Source organism: Panthera leo, chromosome B1, assembly GCF_018350215.1.
Source record: "Panthera leo isolate Ple1 chromosome B1, P.leo_Ple1_pat1.1, whole genome shotgun sequence".
Lineage (NCBI taxonomy): Eukaryota > Metazoa > Chordata > Mammalia > Carnivora > Felidae > Panthera > Panthera leo.
The window spans coordinates 122,924,833-122,944,782 of NC_056682.1; the positions used below are offsets into that span (position 1 = coordinate 122,924,833).

The 19,950-nt window shown below is 37.4% G+C and overlaps 1 protein-coding gene across 5 annotated transcripts in view; it reads right to left on the bottom strand.

The window, feature by feature from the left end:
• Positions 1-19,950, bottom strand: part of RAP1GDS1 (Rap1 GTPase-GDP dissociation stimulator 1) — a 167,683-nt gene that overhangs the window by 100,126 nt on the left and 47,607 nt on the right. For 3 of the 5 annotated variants that reach the window (XM_042935849.1, XM_042935848.1, XM_042935847.1), the window contains exon 3: positions 4,490-4,612. In XM_042935849.1, coding sequence (XP_042791783.1) covers positions 4,490-4,612 — 123 coding nt within the window. Of the gene's footprint in view, positions 1-4,427; positions 4,613-19,950 lie in introns of those variants that run through there. The other 2 variants (XM_042935850.1, XM_042935851.1) reach the window with 2 other exon arrangements.

Consider the following 19,950-nt stretch of genomic DNA (forward strand, 5'->3'; position numbering starts at 1 on the left):
AGGATCAAAGAATCTGCATCCTAATAAGTTCCTGGTGATTCTGATGCTGATGGTCCAAGACAGGGAAGGAGTGTTTTAGAGGACTAAAGGAACAGAAGCCAAGTGGTTGACCTTTTGTCTGCTTTTTTATACCCTTTAACTTCAGTTATCAGCTTAATCTTTCAGGTCATACACTGCTCTCCCTGCATTAAAATCACTAGTACCTCTTCCACTGCTATCATAATATCTCATTACTGAAGAGAAGTAAAGAAGAATAAAACAAGGTGAAGCATAAATTCCAAAGACTATCACATATATTTTTTTAAATTTTTTATTTTAAAGAGAGAGCACATACATGTGGGGGAGAGGCGCAGAGGGAGAGAGAAAATCTTAAGCAGGCTCCATGCTCAGCACAGAGCCCAATGTGAAGCTTAATCCCATGACCCTGGGATCATAACCTGAGCTGAAATCAAGAGTTGGATGTTTAACCGACTGAGCTACCAAGGTGCCCCACATAAGTGTCTGAATCTCAGCTTTACTACCTACTAGCTGTGTAAAGATAGGCAAGATATTTAGCCTGTTATCTCATGTGCAAAATCCTATCTCATATGGGGTTGTTATTAGAATTTGAAATAATGTACATAACTCCTGGCACAATGTAGGCATATTAATGGCAGGCACCTAGTCTTAGGAAATTATTATTATATCTTGACAATGCAATTCTGAAAAGGAGGAAACATTCATAGACACCTCCTATCTTGCTTATTTTTTCTTTGCCTCAAATCAGTCTTAAGTGTATTGCATAGGGGAATATTTTATTTAAAGGTATCAAAATCCTTTACTGTAATTTATGATCATGGCTATGCTCCCACATTAAACTTGCACATGAAACTTCTTGCTAATCCTCTCGAATTTCAACATTAGTATGCTAATTTTTGGGAGATTTTGTATGCACAAATTTAAACATAATTATATTTTAAGGTTAATCTGAATCTATGAAGTATATGCTAATATTTCTCCTCTGTAGTTACATAAAATGCACAGCAGAGTGGAGATGAAAAAATCACCTTCCAATCTCTTTTTAACTCTGGTTCACAAAATCTTGTTTTCACCACCAAGTTTCTAAAAAGAAGAAATATAAGCCCAATTAATGTACTCTGTGGGTCATGTTGCATTTCTGAAGATATTATTTATTTTTAAAAAAGATTCTAATTTACTTTCTCAGCCAGTCACTTACAAAAACAATGTGGTGATTAAGCAAAAAATAACTACTTAAATGTATCCCACTTATTTTAACCAGTAGAGGTAAGTGATATGCCCTTAACAAGCCTCTGATTAAAAGTATAAATGCTACAAATTCTATTATGTCTTTAGAACATAGCTGTCATCTACTAAAGTATTACTAGAAGCAACCTATAGCAGCGGAGTTATCATGAAACTGTGACAAAATATTATAATGACTGATATTAAAAGTAAGATCACAGAGGAATGGCAATCCACAAAAATTTACTATCCAAAATTTCTGAATCTATGCTAAAATTAGTATGGAAACTCATTCTTAAGAGAAAAGGCTTTTGTGGATGGAGCTGGAGTGTATTATGCTAAGTGAAGTAAGTCAGAAAAAGGTTAAGTACCATGTGATTTCACACATTTGTGAAATTTAAGAAACAGAAGAGATGAACACATAAAGGGGCAGGGGGAGGGAACGAGAGCAGGAAACAAACCAAGAGACTCTGAAAGATAGAAAGCAAACTGAGGGTTGATGGAGGGAGGTGGGTGTGGGATGGGCTAGATGTGTGATGGGTATTAAAGGAGGGGACTTGTTATGAGCACTGGATGTTGTTAAGTGATGAATCACTGAATTCTACTCTGGAAACCAATATGCACTATACGTCAACTAACTAGAATTTAAATAAAGATTTGAGAAGAAAAAAAGAGAGAAAAGACTTTGAGAAAATAACTGATTTCTGGAAATCTATACTGTAATTCTCACTAAGTTAAAAATAAACCATGTGATCTTAAAAATCAAGCTGTATTGGGGTGGCTAGATGGCTCAGCTGATCAAGCATCTGACTTCAGCTCAGGTCATGATCTCACAGCTCGTGAGTTCGAGCCCCACGTCAGGGTCTGTGCTGAAAGCTCAGACCCTGGAGCCTGCTTCAGATTCTGTGTCTCCATCTCTCTCTGTCCCTCCCCCTCTCACACTGTCTGTCTCAAAAATAAACATAAAAAATTTTTTTTTTCAGTTAAAAAAGAAATCAAGCTGTATTCCATCTAAGAAGATTCACATAGTGGTTGGTCTAGTTAATAAACAACATCTGGAAGGGTTCCATTCTCAAACTAGATCTGCTTCTGGAGTTCTTTGTTGCCCCAAGGCAATCTATTCAGAGCAGTTCAAATCTGTTTGAAGTACACTAAATACTCCCAAACCACTAGGAATCTGAACATTTATGACCAGCTCAACTACAAAGCACAACATAGTGATTATATATGTACAGTAGCTGAGACATGACATAAAACAATAGGTGGCCAGTTTTCAGCTAACGGCCAAAAAATGAGTTACCAATACAGAACCCCATTGGAATTTGAAAGACATTTTGAGAACTCCTAAACAAATGAAAAAATTTCATGGCAATTTTTTTGGCAACACACATGAACAAGTTGTTTCACTGGGCCCCAAACAACACACACCAGTATTTTACATGCCACCTGCTCTACTGATTATGTAAATGAAGCCAGAATTTTTAAAACTTCTTAAAAGTATAATATATGCAAATTACTAAAATAAAAGGCCTAAAAATAATATCAAATTTTGAGAATCCAGGCACACTAAAGACATGACATTAACTAAAGCCCTTATACTTAAAAACAGCTTTAAGAAGTCAGTGTTCTGGGGTGTCTGAGTGGCTCAGTCAGTTAAGCGTCTGACTTTGGCTCAGGTCATGATCTCATGGTTCGTGGGTTCAAGCCCTGTGTCAGGCTCTGTGCTGACTTCTAGGAGCCTGGAGCCTGCTTCGGATTCTGTGTCTCCCCCTCTCTCTGCCCCTCCCGTGCTTGCACTCTGTCTCCCTCGTTCTCTCTCAGAAGTAAATAAACATTAAAAAAATATATATTTATTTATTTATTTTTAATTTTTTTTAACATTTATTTATTTTTGAGACAGAGCATGAATGGGGGAGGGTCAGAGAGAGAGGGAGACACAGAATCTGAAACAGGCTCCAGGCTCTGAGCAGTCAGCACAGAGCCCGACACGGGGCTCGAACTCACGGACAGTGAGATCGTGACCTGAGCCGGAGTTGGACGCTTAACCGACTGAGCCACCCAGGGGCCTCTAAAAAAAAAAATTTAAAAAGAAGTCATGTTTTTCTCAAACTGAATTAAAATCATGTGCAAATATTTCTGCTAAAATACAATTCTTCCAAAGAATCTCTTCTGGACATAAACCACATGTAATAGGATGGATTAGATATCATATAATCTAAGTCTTGCTGTCATTGTTGTTTTTTCATAGTATTCTTATGTGGAAACTTAAGAAATAGATGTGTCCTGGGGTGCCTGAGTGGCTCAATTGGTTGAGTGACCAGCTTCTGTTCAAGTCATGATCTCATGGTTCATGAGTTCCAGCCCTGCACTGGGCTCCCTGTTGTCAGCACAGAGCCCACTTCAGATCCTCTGTTCCCCTTTCTCTCATCCCCTTCCCTGCCTGCACTATAAAAAATAAACAAATACTAAAAAAGAAAGAAAGAAAGATGTCCTACATAGGTGAGTGCAGAAAACAGAACATACATTCCAACTGCACTGTTGCAGTTAAGAGCCAAGTGCCAATATTGGTAGGATAGGTTTAGACTATTTAATAAAAAATAAAAATAAAAAAAAAAGGAAGTTTATCTGGGTATAATACACACCAACATATAATACACTGAAAAAGGTAAGCTGTCCTGTGACAATTAAGATCAATGACTCAGGGGTGCCTGGGTGGCTCAGTCGGTTAAGCATCCGACTTCAGCTCAGGTCATGATCTCACAGTCCATGAGTTCGAGTCCTGTGTCGGGCTCTGTGCTGACAGCTCGGAGCCTAGAGCCTGCTTCAGATTCTGTGTCTCCCTCTCTCTGACCCTCCCCTGTTCATGCTCTGTCTCTGTCTCAAAAATAAATAAACATTAAAAAAAATTAAAAAAAAAAAAAAAAAAAGATGAATGACTCAGTGGCAAGCTCAAGAATCCTATTACCAAAGTAATAAATGACACAGGTACAGCAGGGACTAGCAGTACTTCCCTTTAATTCTACCCTGAAGGAACAGAATAGTAAATGGGAAATGTATGAATAGAATGACTATAAGTATAGTCATTTTAAACAATTATATGGGAAAAAAAGTCAAAGAAAAGAGAAATAGAAAGAAATGGACAATGTCTAATCTACAAAATTAAAACATAAATTAATAAAACATACTGACAAGTGAGGTGTAAAACTGAAGATGTTCCCAGCAGAAAAGTTCTTGAGGAAAACCTCACCATTTTTGGCTACTTCTGCTATGATGTTAGCTACTTTGGCTGTGCAGGAAGACTGTGGAATCAAAAGACTTGCAAACAGCTGAAGTATTCCACTTCCTTGGATTTTTTCACTTGTTTCCATATCTGAAAGAGATACAAAGAGCTTTAAGGAAAATCTTCAACACTAATACTGACATTATCTACAATAAAGTCTTCCAAGAATTTCCACCATCCATAATAGAAATTGCTTCAGTATATGTTCAAGTGTATATATATTTATACAAAAGAAATATATTTATAATTTTCAGTTCAAAAAGCTGCTTTTACCTTAAGTTTTTGTTTGCACAAAATACTTTATAATACAATGTTTTGTCTACCTAAAGTCATATTATAAAGGAATCCTTTCTGAATATACACCACTGGCATACCAAATCTGCTTTTCAATGTTAGTTCCAACCTGGTCTATTTGGACTAGCAAGGCCTTTTTTTCTACTTCCCTTCCGAATTCTTAACAGCATATCTTTATCTATATAATTTCTATGGTTTCCTACAATGCTATAGCAATTTTTTAATGACAATTAAATGAGCAAATCATTCACCTTGTGTCATTTTATATGGAATCCTATAGAGGAGACCATATAGTTCCAATACTATGTTTTTCATATAACTCATTCAAATAACTGCTCATGAAGAAGAGAATGAGCAGCAATAAGGCCATGGTATTCAGAACTCTATTTGTTGATACAGAAATTCAAGAGTTCCCTTTCTCCCTTCTCTTCTTTGTTAAAATACAAATAGCCTTTCTATGAAACCAAGCTACTTCACTTTTTCTTAACATGTCACTGAAAGCATGACCTATTAAAAGACAGTAAGAACCTGGAATGAAGGAACTAAAGAAAAACTCAAGGAAACAAAACTTAAAATCATTATTTGATTCTGATCAAGGAAGAGGAGTGGCATGTGTTTAAAGACAGAGAATTAAAAAGCTCTTTAAAACGTTCAATTTAAATTTAGTCCTCTGTATCCTTTATATCCTTAAAAAAAAAAAAAAAAAAAAGGTAGACTTCTCATTATCTTTAGCCAGACTACTATTGACATTGTAACTACACTCCTTTTAAATGTTTGTACAAATAAGAGAGAACTCTAAAGATTTCTTGTTAAGTAAATGGCAGCTGATATGATCAGTAGGAAATAGGAAAATCGTTTCTTCAAGTTTATTTATTTTGAGAGAGTCTGTATGCACATGCTCACAAGTAAGCAAGGGGCAGAGAGGAAGAGAGAGAAAGAGAGAGGGAGAGAGAGAGAGAAAGGGAGGGAGAGGGAAAGAGAGAATCCCAAGCAGGTTCTGTGCCATCACCACACAGCCCGATGTGGGGGCTCAATCTCAAGAACCATAAGATCATGACCTGAGCCTAAAGCAAGAGCTGGACACTTAACTGAGCCACCCAAACGCCCCAGAAAATCATTTTTAATAGAATAATTTGAGAGTCTACCAAAAAATAATGTATTTCTTTATGGTAAGTGCTGACTGTTTAGTACAGTGTTTTTCAAATTGTGGATCCCAATGCCCATTAGGAACTCTGGCTTGGTGAACAAGAACCAGTATTTTCTTAAAAAGAGAAACAAAAGGGGAGCCTGGTTGGCTCAGTAGGTTAAGCATCTGACCAGCTAAGGTCATGATCTCATGGTTTGTGGGTTTGAGCCCTGCATCAGGTTCTGTGCTGACAGCTTGGAGCCTGAAGCTTGCTTTAGATTCTGTGTCTCCCTCTCTCTCTGCCCTTTCCCAGCTCGTTCTCTCTCTCTCTCTCCCTCTCCCTCTCCCTCTCTCTCTCTCTCTCTCAAAGATAAATACTTGGGGCACCTGGGTGGCTCAGTCAGTTGAGCGTCCAACTTCGGCTCAGGTCATGATCTCACAGTTTGTGGGTTCGAGCCCCGCATCAGGCTCTGTGCTGACTGCTTGCTCAGAGCCTGGAGCCTGCCTCAGATTCTGTGTCTCCTTCTCTCTCTTCCCCTCCCCCGCTCACGCTTTGTCTCACTCTGTTTCTCAAAAACAAATGTAAAAAAAAAATTTTTTTAAACCATACTTTAAAAAAAGAGAGAAACAAAAATAATATCTGCAACAACAAAAGAACAGAAAAAAATTTTGCCCATAGTGAGGTAAAAAAGTGAAACTCTGGTTTGAACCATGTGTATGCAGACACACGTGTAATTGTACGTGTATGACTGCTCTCTGCAAAATGCATTTCTAATTATAGGTTCTGGTCAAAAAAGTTAAAAACCACTATTCTGTGCACTCTTTGACTACAGCGGATTCTGAGCTAAAGAACCTTAACATTCTCTTAACATCATCAGGAGAACTGTGAAATGGTTGAAGAAAAGGAGAACTGTATGGAAAATTGTACTTCCATGGATTTATTATCTTAAAAAAAGTTATGCGCAATTGGTTATATGTGTGTGTGTATTCACCTATGATATCAGTACTACAGATCAAGTAACCAAGGTTATTCAATGTTGAAACTCCACCCATGCATTTCCTGTTGCTACCATAAACCCAGTACATTTTCACACATCTGATACTATTTTAGCTTCTTATATTTTATATACTACAATAAAAAGGATATTGTGGGGATACCTTAAAACAACCTCAGTTCTTAAGTGAAGAAACAGAGCCCTGAAAGATGAAGTAAAACTTGTCTAAAGCCACTAATCATAAAGCATAAACAGCAACTTCAGATGCTGACACTAACAAATCAACATGTGTCTTATCTGGCATCCACTGGTATGTTTTTCTTAAAGAACACTTACTTGAGCATGAATAGGGGAAACCTGTTCTTTTGTGTGCAGTTTCTTACTAAGTTTCTTATAATTCAGATTATTACAAACATAAACTACCCATGATGGGACTTAAACACAGAAGCTGCCCTTTGAGCAAGAATATTTATAAAATACAGTGTGATGTTTTGCTTTTATTTTGTTTCTTGGACTAAAAAATAAGTTTTTAAGGTACTACCTGAAAATTGGACACCAAATTTCCACTAATTGACTTTTTTCCCCAAGAAGCCAAAAAGAACTGAACTCAATTTGCCATATTAAAATCCTCCCTTTTCTGACCATTGTTACCAGAAGATGTACATCCCCAGAATGCTGGGACACGCTGCCCTAGGGGTCTTGTCCCACCATCTGCTGGTGCTGGGATGACAGCAAGAGTCTGGCATAAGGCGTGAATCACAATTAGATGTGACGCTGAGGCATTTGTGTGTGTGGAGGCGAGCAGTTAAGTGCAAATCACTCATACGTGTCTCTTTTTTAACCTTAACTGAAAGAATGGCTTAGCATCAGAGCTGAACTATCAGGGGCAAAAATGAAAACAAAACAATACAAAACTCTTACACTCTGATGAGACTTGCCACAGATTACAATCCAAGGAATTGGGAAAATAGTTTGCACTAAAACGAATGAGGATTTGGGAATAGTATTTTTTTAATGCTATTGTCAGAGAAATAAAAGGGAAAATGTAATCTGTTTTTTTTTCACATAAATCTGATTTACAGTTTAGAAAAATCTTACAGGAATTCTATTAACCTGCTAGCATAGGATTTCTATGTAAGTTTCATTTTAAATTAAACAGCTGGGAATTATCTTCTTTCCTTAGGCATAAAAACATAAAGAACCAAATATTGCTTACCACTAAAATGCCACTGTAGAGTAAATAATTACAAAGTTTGAGCCTCATTTCATATATACTTTCTGCACTGGCCATCTACTGTATCTCAAAATGTATATTTATCTGTGAACGAAAAGATGTTCTCAGATATCTGTGAGTACTCTTGAAATAATTTTAAAAGAACATTAAGAAATAGTCGGCAGAGGGGCGCCTGGGTGGCGCAGTCGGTTAAGCGTCCGACTTCAGCCAGGTCACGATCTCGCGGCCCGTGAGTTCGAGCCCCGCGTCAGGCTCTGGGCTGATGGCTCGGAGCCTGGAGCCTGTTTCCGATTCTGTGTCTCCCTCTCTCTCTGCCCCTCCCCCGTTCATGCTCTGTCTCTCTCTGTCCCAAAAATAAATAAAAAACGTTGAAAAAAAAAATTAAAAAAAAAAAAAAAAAAAAAAAAAAAAAGAAATAGTCGGCAGTTAGTGTTTGCAATCCAAATGATTGGCTACCTGTAAAGAAATCATGCACTGTGGTTGTGAGTCTTAGGAAAAAAAAAAAAAGGTAGACTTTTCATTATCTTTAGCCAGACTATTACTGACATTTTAACTACACTCCTGGTAAATGTTTGTGGGAATCAATTCAACATCTTCCCCCGCGCCCCCTTCACATTTAGGTGTGGTCATAAAAATGCTTGACTATGCCTACAAATTATAGGCAGCTGGCAGTCCTTGAAGTTTGAAGGACCCATATATGAAGGACAATTGCTACTTTAAGTAATATCTGGGGGGAGCTACTGCAAGAATCACATCCATCACAGTAGCCTTTGCAGTTATGCAAGCACTCATTCTGTTCCTGCAGTCCTATGTCCACACTCCACATGACCTCCTGATGGCAAGGAGGCAACTTAGTTATGAAACTGCCAGTGATAGAAAGAACAAGAAAAGCAGGCAACTGGATTAGAGAAACTTGAAAGAAGAATAAATCAAGGAGCCAGGCTACAATGCCAATAACACACAATGCCTTAGAGGAGAAGTTAAAGAACTACCTGTAGAACTTCTCAAGGCCAATAACCTGGTAGAAGAGTAGGTGGAATGAGAAGGAACTCATAATTCCTTCTACAAAGTCCAAAATTCCCAACAAAGCTGCAAAGTAAATACATTAAAGTAACTGGGTTTACAGTTAAACACCAAGAGGGGGTGTTCAGGTATGTTACTAAGATAAGCTGAATTTATGGTGTTATGTCAGCAGATAGACTACATGAGAATAAATTAACGGCATGCATCTGATAACCAATTTATAGTAAACTCCAAGTTAGAAAAACAAAAATAATGACTGTTATTAGTATGACTCTATAGGATTAAAAATGTACCTAGATTAGATTAAAAGTATTGATTTAGAGTAATAAAAAAAATGTGTGCAATTTTACTTAGAATTATGGGAAGAATAAAGAACTGGTATCTTTATATTACATGTCCAAGGGAGCTTTATGACTATGAAGAAAAGATTCAGATTTGGGATTGACTGCAAGGACCAAGAATAGGACTCATGACCCAAAGGGCCAGGGAACTCAAAGTTCCCTGGGGAATTATGTATTTCTCAAGGGGTAGATTTTTAGAATAAGGTGTAACAAGAGACCTGGCCCTGTGCCTAGGCCATCTGACCCAAATGCAAGGCATCATTGATTATTACCACATAGACAAGTCCCAAATCTTCTCTTCTTTTATTCAACTGAAAACAAAGCATTTGCACTTGGATATGCCATAAATACCTCAAATTTAACATTTCCAAAATTAAATTTACCCTTTTCCCATTAGATTCATACTAGTCTCTATCTCAGTGAATGGCAGGAAACCCATCTAAGCCAGAAGCTCTTGAATGATTATAAATTTGTCTCTTTTACTAAATGCCTTCCTATCACCTACATTTAATCAAAAACACAGGCTCCACAGATTCCATCTCACCAGCATCTTTTGCATCTATCCTTTGTACATCCATGTTACTTCAGGTTCTCAGTTCTGACCTTTATTAAATCCAACAGCCTCCTCAAGAGTCTCCTTAACTCCAGCTCCCATCCTCCCCCATCTGTCATCTACAATGACACCAAAATAAACTTCAGGAAATGTAAATTTCATGTCACTCCTCTACTGAAATCTTTAAATGATCCACCATAACATTTAATGAAATAGTGAAGCACATCTGTCATATTTCCCAACCGGTCTCCCAACTCTTGCATTGACATCCTACACGCTAGTCACACTAAATTACTTGTAGTAAAACAAATTAACCTTATTTTATACGTCCCTACTGCACATGTTTCCTCTCTGAAATGCCACCCCACCATTTTAGGTTATTCCTACTCAGACTCAGTGTTTTCATTTAAAGATGCCTGACTGAAAGTCCATCAATCTTTCTAATCATATCTGACCAGCATAACAGCTACTTTAAATTTGTATTGAGAGCATTTTTTAAATTTCAAAGCAATTTCAAAGATATTCTCTCATCATTTTTAAAACAGTCATGTAGAACTGCATTACAGGTTATGTTTTTCTAATATTACAAGTAAGGCCACATAAGATTATATTGGAAAAGAAAAAAGAAACCAGTTTCTCTGATTCCCAGTCCCCTACTCTTCCTACCACAACTCATTCAGATATGTGGTGATAACAATACTTTGACTAGATTTACCAGTTATTATGTGAGAAATATTTTAAAAATTTTTTAATGTTTGTTTATTTTTGAGAGACAGAGACAGAGTGAGTGGGGGAGGGGCAGAGAGAGAGGGAGAGAGTGAGAGTGAATGAGTACATGAATGGAGGAGGGGCAGAGAGGGAGGCACAGAATCCAAAGCAGGCTGCAGGCTTCACGCTGTCAGCCCAGAGCCCGACACGAGGCTCGAACTCATGAACCATGAGATCATGACCTGAGTTGAAGTTGGACGCTTAACTGAGCCACCTGGGCACCCCAAGAAATATTTTTATTTGACATATTTTGCAGTAGTAAGAACTGAAGTAATAAAAGGATATACAATATTTTGAGATAAACTGAGGCAGTAATTGAAGGAAAGAATGGGAACTAAGTATAGAGAAAGCAAAGCAGGTTTAAAACCAATTTAAAACACATAAGAGGAATGTATGCTGGCTTCAGAAGATTAAAGTAAGAGCCTGACAAATAAGAAATTAATGTTCCTAAAAGAAAATGGAAATATATGAAGTGGGGAGTGGGGAATGAATAAAACAGTTTCTTTCACTGGTGAGAATCTTTTTTTCCTCCAGTAAGGATTTTAAGCAAATAAAAGGACCATGAGATGCGAGAAAATGTATGCAGTCATGAAAAGAAAGAGGGCAGAACAAAGACCCATTTACACAATGACTCACCATCAGAAACAGGTCTTACTAAAAGAGTAAGTTGTGACAGTCATTTTATAAAATTACAACAAATGATTCTGAAAGTCTTGCAGTCATTTCAACTCCAGGGATAATGTAAGCTGTGGGAGTGGGAGAAGTCATGTGTTTGGAAATCTCTGCAAGAAAAAGCCAGGATATCTACTAGTTTGATTACTTTAACATTACCACTAACTAGGTCATAAAACAGTTGCTAAGAAATTAAGAGTTCTGTGGTTAAAAAATAAAAGAAAGATATTTACTGAGAAAGTAAACACCAGGAGGAAGTGTTTTCATGATTGCAATAAAAGCAGAGTATATAACTAGAATTGTTCACTTAAAAGCTGAAAGTACTGAAAATATGGTTCCTATAGTAAATATGGATTTCTTCATTGCAAATTAAGAGTATGAGGTTATAGTAAAACACAGTGCAGCAATATTTTCAGTAAATGACACATCTCCACTCTAAGTCAAATACTTTAGGTGAAACCATAAAGAAAGCTAGAGATTTGACATCTGTAGGATTCAGGATTCTTTAAAGTCCTTAATTTGTTAATGTTTACTGTAAGCATATAACAGGAGTATACATTCTTTCTCAAATAAACAAGTCATTTCTTAATGGAGCATCATAAAAAAAAAAAAAAAAAAAAAAGAGTGATCCAAGAAATGCACTTAAGGAAATAATACTTAATGCAAACAAGTCAACTTGAAGCAAACAAGTCAACATGATGTAAAATTTACTCCACCTTTTCAGGAAAACAAACAGCAAAAAAGTATACAGAAAAGGAAAAAAGGAGTCACTTAAAATTGACATTACTGTAACCTTGGACGAAGGAGAGCTGAATGGCTCACATTATCATCTTTAATTAAGATTTAATTAAGAAATATCCAACAATAGATACTACCATTGTGATCTAGCCATCCAAAAGAACATTATGTAATCATTAAAAACATCATTTAAAAATATCTGACATCATAAGCAGATGCTCAAAAATAAGTTTTTAGGGATGCCTTGGTGGCTCAGTCAGTTAAGCATCCGACTTCAGCTCAGGTCATGATCTCGTGTCTCGTGAGTTTGATTGAGCCCCACGTAAGGCTCTGTGCTGACAGCTCAGAGCCTGGAGCTTGCTTCGGATTCTGTGCCTCCCTCTCTCTCTGCCCCTCCCCTGCTCACACTCTGTCTCCCTCTCTCTCTCAAAAATAAATAAACAACAACAACAAAAAAGCATTTTTAAAAAAGTAAGCTATGCTTACGTGGCATGATTTCAAATTTTATAAAATAAAAAAATTACAATAAAAACATTTTCTATATTTTCAAGTTCTATACCATATGCTGGCATTATTTTATAAACAGAAAATCTATTTTAAATCTGTACATATCAGGACATACTGTAAATAACAGAAACTACTACATACTCCAATTTATGCTCCAACAGAGGAATGTACTACCCTACAATTTGCACCATTGTAAAATGTGAAAGTATAGTGAGCTTCATGAATGGTTTCCTGCTCCTGCTGCATTCCTCTGAGCTCCCCTCAACTCTCTTCTTCTGTGTGTTGACATTATCAGACTAGCCCATATCATGGAGGAAAAATGGTTGTACCAGTTTCAGGTCTTATTGAAGAGCAACACAGAAGTCTTCTCTCCCCACACCGCTCCTCCCTGCCTCAAAAAACAAAACAAACCCCAAAAGTACCATGGTTCACCCAAACTGAACCGATCTGAATTAGTTATTTTGGCCAGATCCATGCCATGCCATGCCATGTATTGATTAGTTTAGGCCTGAACCAATTTCAGCAAATAGCCCCTATAATCTTGGGAGTTAAATTTCATGGCTTCCCCAAAGGAGGAGAGCTGTGTAATGAGAAAAAGAGGGGAAGATGGGGAGAAGAATTTAAGTCACAGTAAAGAAAAAGGGGAAATGAAGAGACACAGGGCATAAATGAAACAAAGAACTGACCAAGATTTGTAGTGATTTACTACTGCTCTATTAGAAAGAAGAAACAAACCCAAATAAAATTATGTTAGCTTAGGTAAAGTTGAAAAGTTTTTAAAGTTTTGTGGGAGGAAATTATAATTTTCTTTCAAGTATAGTCCTAGAGAATAGGAACTAAGTTATCAAGCAAAGCTCAAGATACAGGGCTCCAGTTATGGAATGAGTAAGTCACTGGAATAAGATACAGCATAAGGAATACAGTCAATGATATTATAATAGCCATGTAACAGGACAGATAGTAGCTACACTTTTGGTGAGCACAACATAATGTATAAACCTGTCAAATCACTAGGCTGTATACCTGAAACTAATGTAACATTGTGTCAGCTATACTCAAAATAAAAGTGAGGGCGCCTGGGTGGCTCAGTCAGTTAAGCATCTGACTTCAGCTCAGGTCAAGATCTCTCGCTTTGTGAGTTTGAGGCTGGCATCAGGTGAGCTTGAGCCCTGCTGCAGGTGAGCTGGTGCATGCTTTGGGTGAGTCCCTCTTCTCTCTCTCTCTCACTCCCTCTTTCTGCCCCTTGCTCACTTGTGCCCTCTCTCTCTCAAAACAAAAACAAAACAAAACAAAAAAAAAATTGAGTGAATGAAGAGTGAGAATAAGAAAGCAAAAGAGAGGGGCGCCTGGATGGCTCAGTTGGTTGGGCGGCCGACTTCGGCTCAGGTCATGATCTCGCGGTCCGTGAGTTCGAGCCCCGCGTCGGGCTCTGTGCTGACAGCTCAGAGCCTGGAGCCTGTTTCGGATTCTGTGTCTCCCTCTCTCTGACCCTCCCCCATTCACGCTCTGTCTCTCTCTATCTCAAAAATAAATAAACGTTAAAAAAAAATTTTTAAGAAAGCAAAAGAGAAGATATTACTAATCAAGAAAAAAATTTGATGTTAATTTCACAAAGATTAAAAACACTTCAGAACAGATGACCTAATGTTGAAATGATAATCAATTTTATGTAAACTTTTGGCAGAAGTTTTTAGTTATTAGGGGGAATGAGTGACTAGGCTATATGCTGTGACACAGGAATAGTTGACTATAATATATTTTAAGTAAATTCTTTATTTTAAAAAGTGTGTGTTAGGGAGACTGGAGAATGAAGTGCTATGAATGGAAGAAATACCAAGCCAAAGCACTTCAAAAAAAATAACAAAAAAGACTGTCAGTTGAAACAATAATTGCTGGGGCACCTGGGTGGCTCAGTCAGTTAAGCATCCGACTTTGGCTCAGGTCATGATCTCGCGGTTCATGGGTTCAAGCCCCATGTCGGGCTCTGTGCTGACAGCTCAGAGCCTGGAGCCTGCTTCAGATTCTGTGTCTCCCTCCCTCTCTGTCCCTCCCCTGCTCATACTCTGTCTTTGTCTCTCTCAAAGATAAATAAACGTTAAAAAAAAACCCAAACAAACAGTAATTGTTACAGAATAAGTCATGAGAGACTTTCAGAGACCATAAATGATTTTATATTTGTTGAGAGACATCAAGAACAAGGGTAAAGAACAATTGGCAAAATACTGATAATCCTATTCAAAATATGTCTAGCACTACAAGTGCATGAATCATTTTGAAAGAGGTGAATCAAGTAAACTTTTCCAAGTAAATGTTTCCAATATACTCTGGCTACAGTAGGAACAAAAAACCCCAATACTAAACTCCGAAAAGAGAAACAGACTTCAGACTACCATAACCTACCAAAATTGGGGGTAAGTTATGCGTTGAAATTACTGCTGATAAAATAGTAACTAAATAGCTCTTAAAATACACACGAGACTGAAAAGCTATCAGTAAACCAACAGACATTACACATCATTAAATGAAAGCTGTGAGGAAATATGTGCCATGTTACTTGAGAAACTTCTTTCCTTTCCTTAAAGAAACCTTATATAAGCTTAATGAAGGAGGAGGATATCACCATTACAAATATGTAAGTTACATTATTAACATTTGTAAGTCTTCCTCACCACTCTAAAGAAAATTACTAGATTCATGCACTGGCTTAGCTTTAAATACTTAGTAAATACCTACCCTGTGCTAGGCAAATGGCTAACAAGACATATAGTCTATACCTTGCCCTCAAAGAGTATAAAAGAAGTTATATGATTTTGATAAAAATCCCACAGCAGACTTAATGTACAGAGGGACCAAACTCAGTGTAGACTTCCATTTGTCTAATCTTCATAATATTTGATGATTATCCATCATTTTAGAACCTCATTTCCTGCAGAGAATTACCATTTTCTGTACCCTACTCCTTTGTAAGTCCATACTGAAATGGAAGGTATTACAGACCAAGCTAGACTAGGCAGAATATTTACTCAAGGTGGTTAGAATCAGGGTTCAAGAATACAGTAGATTTCACAGTGGAAGTAACAGAACATATCAGGAGGTCAGTTATCATCACTAGGATCTTCACCATCCATTTCCCTCTCCTTAACCCACATACAACTTTTGTAGCCACTTAAGTTTCCATGATAGCTTAGAGCATAAAGACACTAGTTTGGCTTACAGAACCTTGCAGATGTCAGAACACTCTTCCAAGTACAATATTTCAAAATGGTCTTCTACCTCAGCCCTATGCTCAAAAACAGCTCCAACTCTTCATTATCTACCACACTTACTCTCCCAGTCCTATCACCATAGCAACCAATTGCCCTATGACAGTAAAAGCAAGACTGGCAAAGTAACCTTGGCCCCAATTTGGAGATGTTTGTGCTCTAAAAACTTACAATGCACTTTGCAAACTGTGGGAAATGGTAATATGTAGCACCCTAAAATGAGTGCTGAAAGTTTTCCAACTTGGTCCTGGATTTACCAGGTATCATGGCACTGGAATAACTGACTAGGTCTCTGTAACACTGAAGACAAATATCAAACTGTAAAAATCCTACAAACCAACAGGGAAAGGTCCAGGCAAAATGTTCTAAGAGAGAAAGCAGGGCATCACAGGGTAGCTTACCTAAATGGTAAGAGAAAAAAGTGTGATGGAGGTTTGTTAACAGTGCCTAACCCAGAACAAAAGGGGAAACATTAGTCAAAGAATTCACTCTGCTAAGCAGAGACTGACAAAAGATCATAAATGAGAAAATGGATCACAATATCCCAAGCTATATAGACAGAACACGGTAACAGGGAAAAGAATAATTGTGAGATGGCCAGTTAAAGAACTTTCCCATCCCTAACCTTCTTCAGACCTCATCTGAACCTTTCCTTACTGTGTCCTTTGGATCCCTTGACTATTGTGTACAAACACCAGTCCCTCTCCGAACTCTACCTCCCCACCTTCACTGCAGCTGGAATCCCTCTCTAGGAATTTCCTGTGAAGTGCTCTCAAGCAGATCTCAACTCTCTTCTCTTCCCCTTTTACCACAAGACTCAGAGCTTAGAGCTTGGAGCTTGAGCTGGTATTTTCTGAGCTCAAAAATATCATTTCTAAACCATTAGTCCTCTGGCTTCACTCAAAAACAATTTCTCTCTTTTCAACCCCTACCATCCAGTAAGATTGTGCAATTCTCATCACTAGTATCCTAACCCTCAAGTACACTGGATCTTTCTCTTAGGTTCTCTCTCCCCTCCAATTCCTGCCATCATTCTGAACAACTGTGAATCTACACAGGGAAGTTAATAACTTGGCCTCACATTCCCTGTCTTTAATAAATGGCCTAATTCTCCACTGCTCTGTACCAATCCTTCACACAGTAACACCCAGGGCCCTTGCCCCTTCATCCTGGAGAGTTGTTCCACAGTTGAAAGCTAGTTGAAAGCTTAAGTTTGGGAATTACTTTCTATTACAGTCTGCTATTTTATCATGTATTTTATTTCCTTATTAGGAAGCAAATATTTTTTAATCTCCCTGAAACCTCTATTCATTCAACTCCTCCTTTCTTTTCCCAATCTATCAGTCCTTTCCATGACTGACTTCATCCCTACCTACTCTGAATAAAATGATCAATGATTTCAGCAATTCTAGTATTACCTCAGTTCCCTAAAACTCTACCTAGCTATTTAACCTTGCCATTCAATCCCTGACACTGGATGAATCCAGCCATATACTTCTTCCTGCTCTCCAATTTTAAAATGTTATTAAATATGATAGCTAGTACCACAACAAATTCACATTTTACAATCTTAACGGGACCCTCAACATTGTTCAGCAATCCTTTTATTTATCCCTAGTTATTTCCCTTCCACATTTCCTAAGCCAATAATTCTAAACATCTACTATTCTATACATATGCCATATTCTCCATCATGGTCAACAAATAACTTTTCCTAATAATTCAGAGTGTAAATATTTTGTTCCTTCACAGTTAAACTTACCTATGATATTACCTATCCTTAATTCCTGCCTCTGAGAAAAAATGTCCTCCTCCTCTTTCTTCTCCTTGCCTATCCCCCAACCCTTCTTTCAAACTGTTACCATAATCTTTTCAAAACACAAATCTGATGTTTATTTGCTTGTGCTGGTTCCCTTAGGATGGTGCTATAGATTGAATGTTTGTGTCCCCCTCCTCCACCCCACCATTCAGATGTTGAAACCTAACCCCAGTGATGCCATTAGGAGGTGGGGCCTTTTGGGACATGACTATATCATAAGGGGAGTTCTCATGAATGAAATTTGTGACCTTACAAAAGAGACCCCAGAGAGATGCCTGGCTGCTTCTACTATGTGAGGTTCCAGCAAAAAGCTATCTGAATCAAGAAGCAGGTCTCACCAGACACTGAGTCCACCACTGTCTTGATTTGGACTTCCCAACCTCCAGAACTGTGAGAAATGCAAACTGGTCTTGGGTATTTTGTTATAGCAGCCCAAGCAGACAAAGACACATGTCATAAAAGTCCTTTCATAATTTGAACCCTTTACTCCCTTTTCCATTTATCATCTCTTGCCCCTTCCCTGAATGTACTTTTTTTTTTTTTTTTTCTGGCCATACCAAACTTTTCAGTGTCTTATTGAACCATATTTTTTCTTATCATTACTACAACTTTGTGTATATTGTTTCCTCTGCTTGGGATGTTCTTCTCATAATCCTTAAGCCCTCACCAGTACCTGGGTAAGTGCGCTGTATTTTCAAAATACACTATGATCTAAGAAGCACTATGATCCTTCTTATCAAACTCACACCTCTCCTCCAATACTCACACACAATGTTGTAATTGTTTCCAAGTTCTTAACACCTATTTGATAGTTGAAGACTTGGGAGTAGATCTGAGATCATTTAAAAAAAAATTAATTTTTACAGAGTTCCTACTATGTTGGGAATAGGAGACAAACAGGAAATGGCATATCCTCACATAAAGCTGTCTAGTAAGAGAAAGAAAGGGGCTAATAAATTATCATGATTCAATGTGACTAATACCACAATGAGGTTATGTAAAACAGATATAGTGGGAAGCAATCACAGTTCCATAAAGATCATGGAAATTTTCAATAAGAAGGTAACATTTGAGCTGAGTTTTGAAGGATAATAAAGTATTGTAAGCAGAAAAGGAGAAAAATATATTCTACAAAAAAGGAATATGTACAAGCATTACCAGCTGAGGCTAGGGACCCTAAGTTTGAAACAGCAACATTCCATACTATTGGGTGATTTTATTTTATTTTATTTGGCCAACAGCTGAAGGGTACCAGAATTGGGAAGTGAAAAAGGTAGACAGTTGGTATTATCCAAGGTATGAAGAAGAGGGAGGTAGAAGAAGTGTACACCTATAAAATACTCATTTATCCATCAAACCCAGGTGAGATGTCAATGATACTCTGAAAGACTCTTAAAATATGACTTGAATCCAGCTGTTTCCCCAGTACTTTGTAATCAGCTCTATTACATAATGTATTATATTGTATTAAAATTTATCTACCACTTGTCTGTCTAAACTCTCCAGGGCAAAGTACCAATTAATGTGTGGCGGTACCCAACTAACGCTAGTTGAATAGAATTGCCCTGCCCTGAATAAATGAAAAAGGCATACACAATTAATACACACTAAGTTCAAACAGAGGTATGTATAAACTGTTATAGAATATTAAAGATGGAGTAACCACGTTACATTTATTGATGTTGTCATAGGCACAGTTACTTCTAACAGAAAAGAGAATAGAGCTTGTAAGATTGCCTTATATTTTAAGAACTCTCCCATCAAAAATGAAGTTTTCTTGTAGAATTACCTATCACTACCTCATGCAGAGACTAAACTCTTCACTTTGCATTAGGCTAATCAGGCCTTAGATTACATGTTTTCAAAAGCAAACATATGCAAAAATGTTCTTTAAACCTTCAGAAATCATTGCAGAAAATTACCTTGCCTTTATATTATCCCTCCCACATATACACATCAGAAAGAAAAGATGATCAATCCATAACTAAGTTATTATGAGCCAAACGAAAACATTCTGTTTGCTCCTTTAGTACAATGAATAGAAAAGATGTGTAATACTTAACTATGGGAAGAGAAAATTACATGCATCTAAAAT